This window comes from Protomyctophum parallelum (genome assembly GCF_964188405.1).
Source record: "Protomyctophum parallelum genome assembly, chromosome: 21".
Taxonomy (NCBI): Eukaryota; Metazoa; Chordata; class Actinopteri; order Myctophiformes; family Myctophidae; genus Protomyctophum; species Protomyctophum parallelum.
This window is the reverse complement of record NC_139713.1, coordinates 36,514,970-36,531,960: the sequence shown is the minus strand read 5'-3', so window position 1 is coordinate 36,531,960 and position 16,991 is coordinate 36,514,970. Positions and strand designations below refer to the sequence as shown.

Below are 16,991 nucleotides of genomic sequence, written 5' to 3'. Positions count from 1 at the left end.
ATCAGCTTAAACAAAATGATTGTCATCAGTGCAGTGATGACTCAATTAGTTTGGGGGTTGTTAAAATTAAGGGCAGAACAAAGACAAATGCAGAATGAATACAAATGTTTGTTAGTGAGGCACAGATAGTGACACCATGTGGACAAAAAACGTAAACATAAATACCTTTAGCTTTACCCGTTTTCTTGGATAACAAGCTATACCCCACCATGTTTCAACTCAACTGCTTTACCAGAAATGTTACTGGGCAGTTGGTGTGATTATATATGGCAAATGTAGGTACCTCCCTTCATTCACCACAAAAGTCACTCAAAAAATGCCACTATAGATACCGTTATGCTTGGCTATTTAAAAATAAAATAAAATAAAGAATGTGGGAGAAAAAAAGCCCCAAATAGGAACACCTGGGTTCGGTTTCATGGGGTTCTAAATAATTTGTCTGAAGACTATGGTAATATACTCTGAAAGCCATTTGGCAAACCTGCTTTCTAGAGTGGTCAACCTCCAGACATTTCAAGTACTTCCTTAAGTTGTTTACTGTAGTTATGTGTATAGTTATCCGGGTGTGCGTTCATTTATTGAGATGTTTACCAATCTCACTGCCACAACTCCTTGAAAATCCTATATTGTATTTAATGATAATGTTAACAGCTATTATAGCTAGCTACTAGTAGACATTCCCAGAACTCACCACCTCAACTAAATCCAGCTGTTTAAAAGGTGTTCTTACTTCTTACAGATGTAGTTTGTTTCTTGCATGCAGTGCAGTCATATAGCATATTAGCCACAGCCATTTAACAGCCCCCTCTCTCTGTATGATCTCTCTCTCTCTGACGCGCGCGCGCGCGCGCACACACACACACACATACACGCGCAAACACGCACACACGCAAACACAGACACACACTGGGGAAAGTTGCAACTCTGCGAGCTACGAGTGAACGGCAACGGCTGCAATGTGTTGGTCATGAGATGCAGCAGCATCGTTGCCCATAGCCGTAGGTTGCTAAATAGTCGCTAAATAATAAACATGTAAATTAAAAGTAATAGTATAGGCCTAGGCTAAATCAGCATGATGTGGCAGGCGGAACAGTTAACGCGCAAAAGATTGAGGGGGAAATATCCTTCAAGAGTTCCAATTAATTGTAAAAGAGGCTAAATGTCATGCGTCTTTAATTGTTGTATTATCTCTACTACCTCAATAAAGCATATGGTTTGACTCTGTCTGTGTCAGGAGGATTGGAAAAGCGACTGTGCATGCATGGGTTAATTAAACCAAAAGTTGCTGACTGTCAATGTCGATGGTCCTCCGCGCGTTTCGTGCGTAAACGGCAAAAAATGGACTTCATTGCAATGTAAGCCATTAATGTATAAACACATAAATCGAGGCCTATATATCAGCCATCCAACGAATGTAATAATTCGACATGTCCAAACAGATAGGCTGAACGCCAGAGCGTCGCTGGTCAACAGTGGACACCATTCATTCATGCGAGTTTATTGACTGTTGAGCTGGACTATTGCCAGCCGGCACAACACAGGTACGCGCGCGGATGATGAGGAGCCTAAACATAGGACCCATGCAGTCCCATAGTAGGCTACAATAACATCATTGCCCCCAGCTGATTCCTAGTTATCCCGCGGGGGGTAAATAAATACATAATTCAATGGCTTGGTCCCAATTCGTCCATCCAATCAACATATAGATCACCACCGTAATGAAAACACTTACTTTGTGTCGAGTTGAGAGGTTCTGCAATCTCTCCTTCGGGTCCCTAAATTCATTTGTATTCATTTGTCCTGGCAGTCAAAAACCTGATCCGTTAATCACAGCGTGACTCCTTTGCAAGGGGGCAGAATGCACCGGGCTCCGTCCTAAACATTTGAGAAGCCCGAGATGAAGTTCCAGGGGGAAAGACTCCTATTGATTTGTCTATCAATCCCGACATAAATTCCTGGGTCGTTCTGCAGGGTGGTTTGACAGAAAATGTTCCCGGGTGGTTGTCTTTCGATATTCCCCTGTGATTCATTCATTTATGCCGATCCAGAGTGAGGGACGTGCAGTCAGAAAGAAAGTCGAGTTCCTGGTAGAGGTTACGGACTGCGGAGTCAGGAGCACAGCACACTCATCCTTTTCCTTTTTAAATAGCCTTTCTGTGGGTAAGCGGTGGCAGAGGCACCGCAGACTCAGAGCCAGGTGTCAAGTTACAAACCCAGCGGCGAGCCGAGCAACTACACGCCTTCTCCAGGGGGTGGCCACACGTACCCGCTAAAACCCAAAACTGCTGTCCCGGTGAACAGAAAAAACATGGCCTGGTGCGCTCTCTGATGAGAGAGAAGGCGTCATGTGGTGGACGGTGGGCACTGGGCAGCAACTTGGGTCGAAAAGTACACGGACTAACTTGACACAGAAAATGCTTCACAAGGGACTTGTTTGTAGCAGCTACTTGTTTGTCCACCTTTTTATTCGACGATTTGACTCGAGTCGAGATCTGGGATAATTGGGGTTATTTTAAGAAATGATTGCCCATACAGTAGTCAATTAGTCATTAAGAATTAAGCACTCTGACTCATGCTTGGATCCATCTGAGTTGCAATTGCAAAATTGTTTTACCAAATTTCTACATAATTATTTTGGAACTGACTAAAGTTACTGTAAACTTGAGGTTGTTTCCTTTTCCTTCCATATGCAACACATAACACGTCTGTGTGGGCCTGTGGGGATACCAAGGCAAGTTTACCACAAATTATAATCTGTAGAGTGATGCTCATGCTCATTAGGGAAAATATCCAATGATACGATTTAATGACGTAAATATGCACACCCTGATACAAATGGCCCACTGAAATACATTTAAATATAGGTCTACTGCAATTGAAGTTGTGTGAATCAGATAAACAGAACACAGTCATGTATACGTATGTGTGTGTGTGTGTGTGTGTGTGTGTGTGTGTGTGTGTGTGTGTGTGTGTGTGTGTGTGTGTGTGTGTGTGTGTGTGTGTGCGCGCGCGAGCGGGCGTGTGCATGCGTGCGTGTGTGTATGTTCTGTTCAAGTTGGTCAGTCATGAAGCATTCTCTAATGTGCCGCATCATCATCAATCAGCATTTCGGTGAAGGTATTTTCCTTGGAGAGGTGTCATTGGAGCTACTCTCTGAGAGACACACCTGGAAGCACTGCCATTAACCTTAACACGGGTCATGGTCCAGGCCCACTGCAGGACTCAGCCTACCAAAGGTCTCCATATTGACACCAGTGCCAGTAATTACAACTTGACATCTGTTTGAGCTTTCACAAACATGTCCACCACTTATGTGGTGATACGTTGGCTTTTTGTTTGAGAAATTGTGCCTCCACTCCTGCTCCAGCACAGTCAAATCTTTAGTGTTTTGTGTGTGTGTGTGTGTACAAACAAATGGACCGAATCTGGTGATGATTTTAGTCCATGGGTTTTCAACAGGTGGTCCGTGAAGGCATTGCATGTGGTCCCTGTACATGCATTAATGCATTAAGTAATGTAGGAAAGTGAAGATTTGCATTTTATTTTGTCGTCTGGGTCGAAGGCATGACCGAGACTGTTTTGCACCCTTACCGTCCGCCTGTCTGCGAGCAGCTAATCTCTGGCACCGTTGACTCGATCACAGGCTCGCAAACTGCACACACACACTCCCTGGATGCCAGAGCAGAACGGCAAATCGGTACACAGTATCTCTATAGTCATGTGATCAAGCTGGATCAGTTAGATTTTTCATATTCCATCCTGATTGCCTCAAATTAAAATCTTATCGACCACTAGTTGAGAAACAGTGCAGTAAATGACCTGGTGACGTATGATGACGTGTCAATGATGTCTGCTACTGGGAAGTGTGGCGTCAATAACTTCCACAGAAAAGGGAGGTAGAATCTCAAGGGAAACTGTACCGGATTGCCTGGTTGAGTCACCATTATTAGGAATTTTGCCCATAATCAATCACGTGTCTGCTCGCTCATGCATATAGGTGCAAAGAATCAGTTAACATGAGTTTAATATGGAAGGTTAAGTGAACAGAATAAGGGCATCCATGGTAAAGGAATAGATCAGTGGTTCTCAATCTATTTATTTATTTATTTTTTAGCTCTGGACCAATATCTCAGTTAAATAATGGCTCTGAAGGGCTTGATTTAATTCAGCTCGAACAACAAATTAACAAATTAAATGAAGCCCATTAACAGTCATTATTTAATTTCAAGCTTTCTCCTCCACACCACACCCATACCCCCCCCCCCCCTCTCCCAACACAGCAGTGGTCCCCAGGTTGATTCTCAGTCAGGGTGGTGGCCTCTGGTTCATAATAAGTTGAAAACCCCTGATTTAGTTGGTCATTATTTGGCTTTTTTTGGACAAAATCTGTATTGTCATTATGCAGTCGATATGTCCGCACCTTATCCACTTTCAACCTGGCATCCCTGTTTTGAAAAGTTTTAAAAGTTTTAAAAACATTATCCAGCTCTTTCAGAAAAAATCCCACCCGTGTGAAGTGAGGGGCGCTAATAAGTCTAACTCAGGGTTCCCCAATTAATTTTCCTCAAGGGCCATATTTTGACTACGGTACCAGGCTGGGGGCCGAGTCGGCACGCGCAAGGTCTTGCCCTGAAATTAATGATCAGGGCAAGACCCCATTTGAAAAGGACCCCCAGTTTGACATGCAGAGGCTACTGACCCCCATTTAATGCCATTTATAGCTTGGACCCACATGAACGATTCCGGCGAGCCGCCCCGCGTCCGAAACGGTTGAGAAATGACAGTTACCATGTGGGGGTCCCTCTACTGTACTGTACTGTCACTGTACTGTACTGGCACACCCACAATCACCATATATACAGTTAATATGTGCGTGTGTGTTTGTGTGTGTGTTAGGTTGGCAACAGGTGGTGAGAAACAACCATGCTATTTTCGTGCTCATACCCAGCCACCCACCCAGCCAGCCAGCCACACACATAGTCACTTAAGGAAGTGGTTGCACCACTTAAAAACTGTATAGGGCTTACGTAAGTGGTTAACAAAGTTCAGTATGTGTGTATTTTATATTTACTTGTTTGCTTGTTCATCAAATATCGGTCAAAACATTGGTAGATGGTGGTCTAGGACCGTCCAAAATCGGGATTGGCATTGCGCCCAAAAAACTGGAATCGGTCAGACTTTAACGACTTTACTGTGCACTCCTGTGTATGAAGTGGTCAGAGGCTTTGTGGGTGGGTGGTAGGGTCATCCATCTCCATATATTACTACTCGCAGTCTTGGTGACATGTGTAGGCAACTGGTTCCCAAAATGGGGGTTGGTTCCCAAATTATTTTGGGGGGTCCCCACATGAGTAGCTTAATGTGCAACATTGTTTTCTCACTCAACAGTAAACAAACCAACATACAGTAGTGTATACAGGGTATCTGCACATTTCTGAAGTGACAATTTAAGGTCTTTTAAGACATTTTTAATAGCAGATTGGCCAAATTCTCATTATGTAAATTCTAATGCATTTGCAAATTCTAAGGCATTTGTTGTAGCCCTAGAGTCCCAGTATCAAATATGATTATTTTCCGGGAGTCGCTGTATGAAAGCCTGAAGTATACGAACACGCTCTGTTGCTGCTATACTGACACATTCATCGCTTAATGTACTGTATACATGTTTGATATCTGGTTCTAAGTTATGTCTCTCACTTGCACACGATATTGGTATTCTGTGTTATATTTATTTCTGATGCTGTGTTGTGTCTGCTTGCACAAGTGTCTGAGATATTCTACCAAACCTTTCGGAGCACGCACCTTATGTGCAGCAGCAGGTACCTTATATTTCATTGCGACCAAAGGTCGCAGTTAAATATGGAATTGTGCATTTCCCGTCAGTGTGTGTGTGTGTGTGTGTTGTTTGGTTGGTTGGTCGGGGTCAGAGGGGCCTGCCCCAAAGTTATTAGTGCAGCCGTGCCCGGCAGCCGGCGAAAACTATAGTTCTTAACAGGCCCGAAAATTAAGATCTTACCCCCCATGCCAAAGCGCCAGCACTCGCCCAGCAGTCTTTAGGGTGAGGTCGCTTCTCGCCCTCAGGCGTCTTATTGGTATTTATGTCCTGTTTATTTGATATTGATGTCCTGTTATCTGACCTTTGTTTGTTTTTCTTTCTCTATATCTTATGACCATATTTTGTAACTGCATATCAACTAGCTAATCCTAATCCTTGTAACTGGATATCATTGTTTGTACAAAAAGTAATTCCACACAATCTTTTCTTCGACACCTGAAATCTTGTGATGTGACAATGACAATGAAGGTGAAATGTTGGAAATGTTGTCTTAAAGATCATTTTCAGAACAGACAGACAGACAGACAGACAGACCTTTATATTTACAGTGTAAATGGTATGTTCATTTGTTTTTACTTGTCTAACCAGTATAACGTGCACAATTAGGTGATTTGTTTTCTGATGATGACATTTAATCATCACCCCCCTCCACCTCACAGTCAGTAATTATAAAATGATAATCATAATACCAACAGTTTGAATTCTGTACAGCACCATTTCCCTAGCAGTGGGTCAAGGTCCACTAGTGGACCATAATTACAGGTGTTCAATGGGAAAACGTTTTAAATGGTTCTATATTGCAAAAATATCCAATCCAGTCCATCAAATTCAAATTTCATGCCATGTGGAGTTGTGCACCGGAATCTACAAGCCCACATCACGCTGTGACGTGTTGTGAGCCTGTAGATCTTCTATGTTTGGTGTATGACACTGGCACGCAATAAAATTAAATACAGTGTGTGTGTGTGTGTGTGTGTGTGTGTGTGTGTGTGTGTGTGTGTGTGTATATATATACATATACAAGTATATCAAAAAACACCCGTGTGAAGTGAGGGGCGCTCTTATCATCGTACATCATCATGACGTAAAATAGACTGATATTCGATCAGACACTATGACGTAAAAGTATCCATTCATTGTCAGTGGGAATTTAATGTTTGTGTAGGACAAAGTTTGTGAACATACACTAAAAGCTGGATATAGGAGGGGCTATAGCGCCCCTCAAAAAACATCTATATGCTAGTGGTCGAGAGCTCAAAAATGAGAACTGCTGCTGCACAGGACCTCAATGCACAGCAAATCAGTAGACAAATAGGAGTCCTAATAACGTGTCAGTCATGGTGACTTCTCTGTCCCGATGCCTAAAGCTGTTTGTCAGTCACCCAAAAGGGGTGGGTGCTAATGGACGCAGGTCATTAACATCTTCTTTACAAGCACCTTCACACACACTCTGGACCCTGTGTTTCAGTGACTGGGTGCCACCTGACCCTCCCATATACTTCCAATGAGCCAAAGCGACTCTGCCCCCTTCTTCCAAATTACAAACCCTGTGCTTGCTAGTGCGCTCGCTGCCACCCCTTAAAGCTGCTTAATTATGGTCATTGGCACCAGGTCTGAAAGCTCCCTTTATCCCCCCCACGCTCCAGAAATAGGCCCTGCCGAGGCACAGAGGCAGCCCAGATCAAACGGTCCCCCATAGGGAAGGGGTCATTACTGGTGCGCAGGGCGGACACAGCCCAACGGGTGCCGGACCACGCCTCGAGCCCAAATTGCAGCTTGGGCCTTGTGAGGACACAAGACTGTTCTTTGATGCACGGCAGCAGTAATAGCAACACAGGCTGTTTGGATATCAAGGTTTACAGTAAACTGGCTACTGCACCTACACGCACGTAACCGATATTATGGCTTTGTAAACTGAATCCTAACAACATTTGGGCACAGGGCTGGGTCTTCACATAATTGTTTATAATTTTTGCGCATCAGATCAGTCATTGCTTTGAAGTAAATAACTTGTTTTGACAATGGCTAACTAAGTGTGACATATCTCAATAACTTGCTGTAACCCCAATTAACAATTGTGGCCTTTAGCCGGAGGCTTTTATCCGCAACTTAAAAGGTCACTCTTGAATTTAAGCTGCCATATATGAACCACATGAACGCTCTATTCTGTTCTAGGGATGAACATCCCTAGAAGCCCATACAAGCTCACAATGTGTCAAAATGCGTCACATTGTGAGCTTGTAGATGTGCTATTCTTTTGGCGAAGATATTTAGTATAGAACAAAAATAAATCACAAATCATACATCATCAGGCATCACATTCTGTGCTCAGCGAATCAGCTGAGCACATTCCATGCTCATACAGAGACAAATCCCTGGGGGATTCTGGTTTATTAACTATAGGGTCATATATTTATGACAGCTAGACAATTGTAAATTGGTCTTGACAATTTCCTTTTTGTGAATCAATGTATTCAATGCACTTTTTAACAATGCCCGTATGAAGCCCTATACAATGAACAGATCTGTCAGTGTGTAAATCCTCACGTCAAATAAATACATGAACTATAAAAGTATACCAGAACGGTGACGACGTCCTCAGACTCCCAGAGAGTTCTCCTGTCTGCCAATAAAATAACCAGAGGTTCCTCCACAAACAAACAGGTCTTAAAGACAGACACCTCTGTGTCTGTGTGTTTCCATGGAGGGTGACGGTGGAGGTTATGGAGGTGACAGCGGTGAACCAGACAGTGCTGTCTCTCTCAGCTCCGCTGCACACAACTGGTCTGTTCATGTAAGGAGAGAGAGAGAGAGTGTGTGTGTGTGTGTGTGTGTGTGTGTGTGTGTGTGTGTGTGTGTGTGTGTGCGTGCATGTGCGTGTGGCGTGTGTTTTTCCTTTACAGGTGGCTCCATCCAGCTGTTTATGTACAGTACCTGGTTGCAGCCTCTGTCCTCTTTCCCCTGCAGGTCTGCTTTGGTGATGCACCAGGGGGTTTGGGGCTCTCAAACAGGCCTCTGTCTTCCAGGAGTTCTGCCTCTCTGTCTGTCTCTATTTTTAACCACAGTAACCCTGGCGTCCTTGTTTTGGGCATGTCGCAAAAGTCCTATAAAATAACCTCGGCCTTTATTACTTCTCTCGTACATCAAGTAATTAAGCTCATACAAGCAAACATATAGGCCTACACGCTTGTACTGTATGTTCACACACACACGACACACATTGATGTATGCCCTGCTTACTGTAAGTCGATAAAGAGTGTCTGCTAAGCGTCTATATTCAAAATTGCTTGCGTGATTAATGCTGCTTTCTATCTGTCTCCCCATTTCTGTCTCATGCCATCTATCAAATCGTTTGCAAACCTCTCTGTCCTCCTCGCGTTCCCTCTCCAAAATTACCACTTTGTCTCGCATCTCTTTCTTTTTCTCTCCCTCCTCCCCATCTCTCCCTTTCGCTCCGTCTCCACTACTACAGCATCTCCATGTAACTCGTCCACCACAAGTGTTCCCAGTGCTGGGCATGCCAGAGCAGACAGCCACCCTGAATGCAGTGGCACGACCATAATGATCATGTGGCGTTCTCATAATAACACCAGAATAACCCACTGCGAGGGGGAGGCAGGTTTTAGGCCAAGCTCTCAGACCTCGACCCTGGATTGAATGTGTCAACACCACACAGGCTAGCACTTGTTAAAGTGTGAATTATGGCGTTGTCGCACTTCGAGCTGCTGCTTTTACTCTTCTACTTTCCTGTGACTGTTTCCTGTTGTTCTGTAATGTTTCTCTAGAATCATGAATCGAGAGGTGTATTTGTCAGTCACTTGTGTACAGGGATGCCGTGCAAGCAATGAAATGTTGGTGTGACACTTTCCACAACAGCAGCAATACAATATACACAGGATAATAATAAAGTACTATTAATGAAATAAAAAGAATAAGAATACTCCAAAATGTTAATTTTTCAGGAAATTCAAAAACATTATTTTCTTTCTTTTTAAAACAAAGCAATACTGCAATACTGTTGTGACTTTATATATTGTCAATTACTTGCATGAGAGGGGGAGAAGGTCAAGTTAGCTGGTTTAGTCGACAGTTTGAGGATCCAATGGAGTTAGCTGGCTTTGTCAGAAGCGCTTTTTAATGCTTTTCATTGCTTCAATATTTTTGAGTGGTGCAGCCACTCCAATGCACAGCAATGTGTGTCCCTGGCTGGCTGGGTGCCTGGGCCTGTCTCTGGGTCTGCACGGAAATAGCGTTATAGTGTTTGTTGACCACCAAGTGTCACTGTTGTGCAGCCTAAAGCCCTAACCACACCAAAGGGTCACCATGCAACTCCTTGGGTCCAAACGGTTGCAAGGAGTTAATGCTAAAACCGTCTCAACCCTTTGGTGTGGTTTGGGCCATTGAATTCCATGCGTTGAATCACTATTGTCAACGTGGGTCAACGTGCAACAAGACATATCATATCACACCGCAGGGACAACGCTAAAACCGTCCGACACACACACACACACACACACACACACACACACACACACACACACACACACACACACACACACACACACACACACACACACACACACACACACACACACACACACACACACACACACACCAGGGAGGAGGGCTAGTAGAGTACAGTACAGTAGTCTACAGTAGGCTACTACAGCACGAGTACAGCACAGAACCACTCAGTTCAGACGTGTAGGATTTTTAACCAACACACAGACGTAAAGGGCTTTCAATAGCATCGATTTATGAAAAGAAAAATCAAAAACCTGAACAAATAAATGGAGTTAGCTTGTTTCTGCCAGACGGCGACAATATTCAGGTGTTGCTATAGAGGAAATTGAGAACATCAACATTTAGAACATTCATAAGTTTAAACATATTGGTGTACTCATATCCAAAAGTGGCCACTGTCACCCTTTAAGGAACCTTTTTCTTTTCTTTCTTCTTTTCACTTCCAGCGGCATGCATTTCAGGAAGGACTTTGTGGACACAAAGGCTACTACTGGCGGAAAGTATGCTGCCATTCGACTGTAGATTAGCTAGCCTGCAGAAGGGAAATATCACGCTATAGCTACAACTGGCATAAGGTATGGGCCTGACGTGGGGAGAGGTTGTAAAAGTGGGGCAGAGTGGCCTGGAGGAGAGTAATTCACTATGGTATCTCTTTTCCTCAATTCAATCCTGACACACTTGTCCAATTTTTGGCAGCTTTGGCGAGTATTGACTCAGGCTGAACTTGGCAACATTACAAAGGCCACAAGGTACCATGAAGTTAGTCCACACCTGTATGAGCACAGTGATAGAAGACATACTGTATATGCCGAAGTGTGTGTCTGAATGTGTGTGTGTGTGTGTGTGTGTGTGTGTGTGTGTGTGTGTGTGTGTGTGTGTGTGCGTGTGTGTGTGTGTGCACGAATGGCGTGCATGATTGCTTGCTGGCCCGAGTCGTGTGCTGTGAAATTCCTACTAGCAAAAACCGCCCTCTACGTATAAACAGAGGGGCCTGAAAATATATAAAGTAGTGGAGAAGTTTGCTAAAATATACCTAATTCAAAACTACTATAGTTAACAGTAAAAATAACTCCTTTAACATGTAATTGATCACTTAATTCAATCCAAGATAAGAGAGTCAAGTTCTGCTCCACGCCAAATTTGTAAACTCAATCTCAAACATACATGCCAACATCCCACAAACAGCCACAGCACCCAAAACAGAGAAGGAAAATATATCAATAATGTTATGAATTAAACATAACAAATAAAATAAATGTATTTGTTTTCCCTCTCCAACTGGCGTCCCCTGGTGGCCCCCTTAGGGGCCACAGCCCCATTTTGAAAATCTGTGCTGTATTGGATCTGCAATTCTGCATCTGCATTGGGTCACTGGAGACCAGGTTAGCCTAAATGGAAACAGCGGGCCCAGTGAAACCTGCCCTCTCTCTGGCATGAAATCACTGTCCAGATTCCAATGATGCCTTTTCTAAAAGGACTTCATTATGCTCTCAGAATATGGCCTTGACAAATATTTGGCTTGGTCATTATGATGCTGTATCCACTCCCCCATGGAACCAGCTACCACACCAGGCCCAGTGTTCTCCATCCCAAAGATGGCCCACCTACCCCCCATCAGCCTCTGTCTGTCTCCTGCTTCACAAGGCAAACTACATAGGAAAATACAGAGGAAAACTTTATTTACTATTATTCTATCAACTATCATTCTGTCCTCGATTAAATAAATTCTTAGTCGAGTTTGAGTAATTTGTCGACTAATCGTTTAGTTGCTTGAATTGTGTTTGCTGCATACAGTCATGCATGCAGCATGACAGCATGCAGCATGCCAGCTCATTGGAGACTTAATATGAAAATTCTAATTGGATGATTGAGTTTAAATGTATTTTATGAGTCAACTTATGTGCCCATATTTCTGGAAATGAAAAAGCATGTCTTATCCAATTATTTTAATTAGCTTTTTCATTTGAATTGTGAGAACTACTGGCTAGACAAGCAGGAATTAACGGGTTATGTCTAGACATGTGCAAGTAACAACTCACTAGCTCTACTATAAACCAAGAAGAATTTAGACATAGATTTTTATTTTTATTTTCAATCCCGATTTGATTTGTGATTGTTGATCGGCCATGTTCGGCCATTGTACGACGAGTATGATGCCAAATGTTTTCCTTCGGTGTACAACGCCGCCACATGTACGCCATATAGTATAATTCAGGCTTAAACGAAGCGTGCACAATAAAAAGGTGTGAGGAGTGTTTGAATGACTCTGTAGTTCCTCTGTGGCCGTCATCGTGACATTATTCAGCAGTGGTCAGGAAGCGTCACTCCTCCAGACCCAGAGAGCTGTCCGAACAGATGCTCATTCACTCACAGCTCTGCAGCTATACTGCTATGCTGCCTTTACTGCCCTCCCTCGCTCCCACCTTCTGCTCTCTCTCTCTCTCTCTCTCTGATGTGTAGTGTGTGTGTGTGTGTGTGTGTCAGAAGTGACATATGTGAGTAAATATAGGAAGTTATTGGTGTATGTATACAATGCATACATGTATACTTGCTCATGCGTGCGTGGCACTGTGTGCATGCATGTGAGTGCGCATGCACCCGTGTGTGAATGAGTAAGGGGACATACAAACATGCTTTTGTGTGTGCACACACGCACACACACACACGCACGCACACACACACACAATGGGAACTATGCACAAATTCAAAAACAAATTTCACCCACTTTCTTTTACTTGTAAAACTGCGATGTGACAGTAAAGATGATTCTGGTTCTGCTCTGTAAAGCAGAATCAGTCCATGTGAGTGGATGTGCCTGGAAATCAGCCTCAGCCGGTTGTGATAACGTGAAATGATCCTGTTCACCGTGGCCGCAGTGACGGCAGGAAATTGGAGGATCTTCCTACAGACCGGAGGCATGGAGCCATGTGTCCCTGGGGTCGCATTCATGCCAATAATATGCTCTCCTGCTCCGGACAGGCAGTAGTCATCACTATGTGTTATACATAAAATACATACATTCATGGCAATGCTGTGGCTAGCAGTAACCAAAGGTCCTTACACACCCGGGGGCGTCTTTTTTGTGTGGTTGCGATAAAATGTGTCCTGAGTGTACATATGCACAGAACACAAAGCACCATTTTCTTTGGAACTAGGTAGAGTTTTCACAGTCACACATAGCGTCAACCTATTATGTGTATCAACCTGTGCATTGACTATATAGTTTTGATGTGAAATACTTGCCGGCGATGTTAGTATGTTTCATTGTCACGGCCGTGGTGTGTAAATAAAGTCTAAATTGGGCTACAGATACTATGGCAACAAGCGTCACTGGGTCCCCAGCAAAGTAGACTGTGAACAACATGGAAGCAGGGTGCTCATCTACTTTCTTATATCTATGGTTGGGCCACATACAGTATGAATTTTGTTTTACTACTAATGGACAAAAAAGGCCTGAATTCTTTCTATAATATTTTGGCCTCAAGCATGAAGAAATCCATTCATGATATAGCTCTAAGATCTAATGTTTCATTGGCTTGCAGACTACTGTATTTTACCTTAAATGACTGGTGGTTACTCATCTCTAAATAGAGAAGTATAGGAAAGTTGACTGAACAGACTCAGGATCTATCCATCCCGGTGGACAGGTTATGAGATGGCTTTTATGTGCTGGACTTGGTACTTGGTATAATAAAGTCTCAGGTCGTTGGAAGGAATCAGCAGGGACAGATATACTTCAGTTCAGCTCAGTCCAGTCCAGCAGAACACAGATCAAGACTCTGCAGATCAGCAGAATTCTCTGACTGCTGCACTGCCAAACTCGGTAACTCCCATCGCTCCCTCCTTCCCCCTCCCTTTCATTCCTTGTTCTGTTTCTCTTTTGGGGCTTTGACCCTACCTCCACCTCCTGCCTCTCATATGCCATGGGAGGAAGCCAAGTTTGGAGGGGAAAGGGGAAAGACTTATCCTTTCTTTAAGTCCACCAAAACTCTCTCTGCAAAAGCCCTCAGGGCTATATAATAAACATTTAATTTCCCCTGGCAAGCAATAGCAAGGCTTATATGATGTAAAAGAGTAGAAATATGGACCAAAAAATGCTTGTCATTTCTGCATATTGAGGACTGGGCTCATTCCTGAAGTTGGGAGGTTATTGACCATTGGATGAAGAGTGTTTTCATGCTTAGGGACATATAGTTGAGTTATTGCAAAAGAAATCTAGGGTATCAGGGGTTCACAACCTTTTGGCTGGGGACCCCTGGAAATGCTTTGGCAATGTATACAAATTGACAGCTACAATAACCTTAATACTAGAGAAAATACATCATAAATAAATACCCAGATAATAACCAGATATAATAGTCAAGGTAAGTTTATGCATGTAGCCTAAACTCTTAATTTCCATTTTCCAGCCATTCTCAAGACACCTCATAGAAGTACAAGATGGCCTTTATTTTTATTTACAATTATGCCAACGAAAATATCTAATTTACATACCATATCAACAAGGCTCAATAAGGAACGTTATAACGCTCCTTGAGCCTTGTTGATATGGTATGTATGATCTCTCTGTGAAGGCCTTCTCTATATGTAGAGCCTCAGACACACTCTGGGACTGATAACCTCTACCTCATAACACCTGCTGAACCCTGAGTGCACCTGCAACAGTAAACACTTGGCTGGACACACCAAAGGGCCACATTCCTACCTGGACCACAGGACACGCCACAGTGTCTATTCACCTCACCTGTGCATACATTCTATCAGATAGATAGTTGCCTAAAAACAAACAAGCAGTTGAATATCAGATCAAAGCCTCAGTCTCCACACCATGGATCACCGTCCAAGCCATCAAAAGAGTCTGCCAGAGTCTTATCCAGGTCTTCTGCAGGCTTGACTATCGCAACTCCCTCCTTACTGGCCTGCAGGCATGCTCAATGAAGCGCTCCAAACGATCCACAATGCAGCCTGGTTTTCTACATCCAAAAATGTTCACATCTCCCCCCCCGCCCCCCTTTGGCATTCCCTTCACTGGCTTTCAGTTGCTGCCTGCGGCCAGTACAATAAACTTGCGATGGCTTGCGAAGCAATCAAGGGCACAATCAAGGGTACCTTCAGGACATGATCCGACGGCACACCCCATTGATCCCCGCTCGCTTAGATCAGCTAGCGCAGGAAGTCTGTCTGATCCTTCCCTAAAGCACCATGGCCAATTCTACACACACATCCTATGACCTATGCTATCTTCTCACTCCCTCCTGGCTCTCAAGCTGTGGAATAAACTCTTGCGTGCACTGCAGTCACAATACAGTACAGCATCACTCCCCATTTTCCCTACACAGTCTGAAAACTTAACTTTTCAGACTCCACTCCACCCCCTAGCACTCCTCTCTCCTTGTATCCCTTCTTTTTTTGATAGACTACTACTATTATATGCCCGTATGAAAGGGGCTATAGAGGGTATGCACATGCATGAAGTGAGTGGCAAAGTGAGTTAACATGAGTCTAACATCGTTTAATGCAATTAGATAGACTTTTCTGTTTGGATCTATGGGCTGGCAAGGCCAGAAAGTAGTTTTTTGCCCCTCAGTAGGCATTCCAGCATAACTTCCGGGTATGATGATGGTGTCACGTGAATGCCCTCTGTTGGTATCTGTCTGTTGTGGTACTGACAATGGTCAGACAGTTCACACATACTGTACAGTAGTGTATTGAGATCCATTGCTGTTGGTTGTACAAATGGAACCAAATAATTTGGTTCCATTTGTAGTTTGTAGTTGAACACTGAATTTTACTGTCCCCAAAACAAAAAATGTACCGGTAATCAAAAGGGGGTCTGTGGCCTAATCATATTAAAAGCTGGGGTACGTGAAATGAAAAAGATTGAAAAACACTGACATACACCACCACACAGTGTAGCTGGTGGTTAAAACAGTGTACATACCCCTCTCATCTTTGAACAGTTTTTACATGACCCCCTGTTATGATTTGGCATTTCAGTGGTTGTAGTACTTGTAGCTGTACTGTATTCTGTGTAAGAAGTTTGCAAATGCAAACCAGACATCGATGAATCTGCTATATGGACATTTTAACACTCTGTGCAGCGAGAACCAGCAGCCTTATCCAACTGGATGGTGAAATCGTGATTATCTCCCGCTATGTGTGCGTGTGTATGCACAGCTAAGCTCACCTCCTCCTATATGCATGGAATCGCCTGCCACATTTCTTCACCTGCCAGTGAGGAGCTTCACCAGGATCACGTAGCGAATGCGGAGGATGCCTTAGTTAGTTCATCACTCCTGCTGACATGGGCCTGACCAACTTGTAGAAGTCGAAAACCCCATCTGGCTTCCCTCCTGCACAAATAATAATAATAATAATAAGCTTTATTGTCCCGAAGGATATTTGTCTTGAACACAGTCTGTTCAAACACCCACATCAAAAACAACACATAGCACATAACACCAAGACAATACAAAAACATGAGTCAAAGTCAAGTCAAAGTCGTAGGATTTGTCACACACGTTACCAAAGTGAAATTTGTTCTCTGCATTTGACCCATCTCTTGGAGCGGTGAGCCGCAGCCAAGGAGCGGTGAGCTGCAGATGTTCCACGCTCGGGAATCATTTGATTA

General features: G+C 43.6%; 1 protein-coding gene across 1 annotated transcript in view; it reads right to left on the bottom strand.

Annotated features, from left to right (window-relative positions):
• LOC310879189 (uncharacterized protein) overlaps positions 1-2,126 on the bottom strand; it is a 131,276-nt gene extending 129,150 nt beyond the window's left edge. The window contains exon 1 of the mRNA XM_083793650.1: positions 1,733-2,126. Coding sequence (XP_083649776.1) covers positions 1,733-1,785 — 53 coding nt within the window. The 5' untranslated portion in view covers positions 1,786-2,126. The remainder of the gene's footprint in view (positions 1-1,732) is intronic.
• Between the last annotated feature and the right edge of the window lie 14,865 nt (positions 2,127-16,991).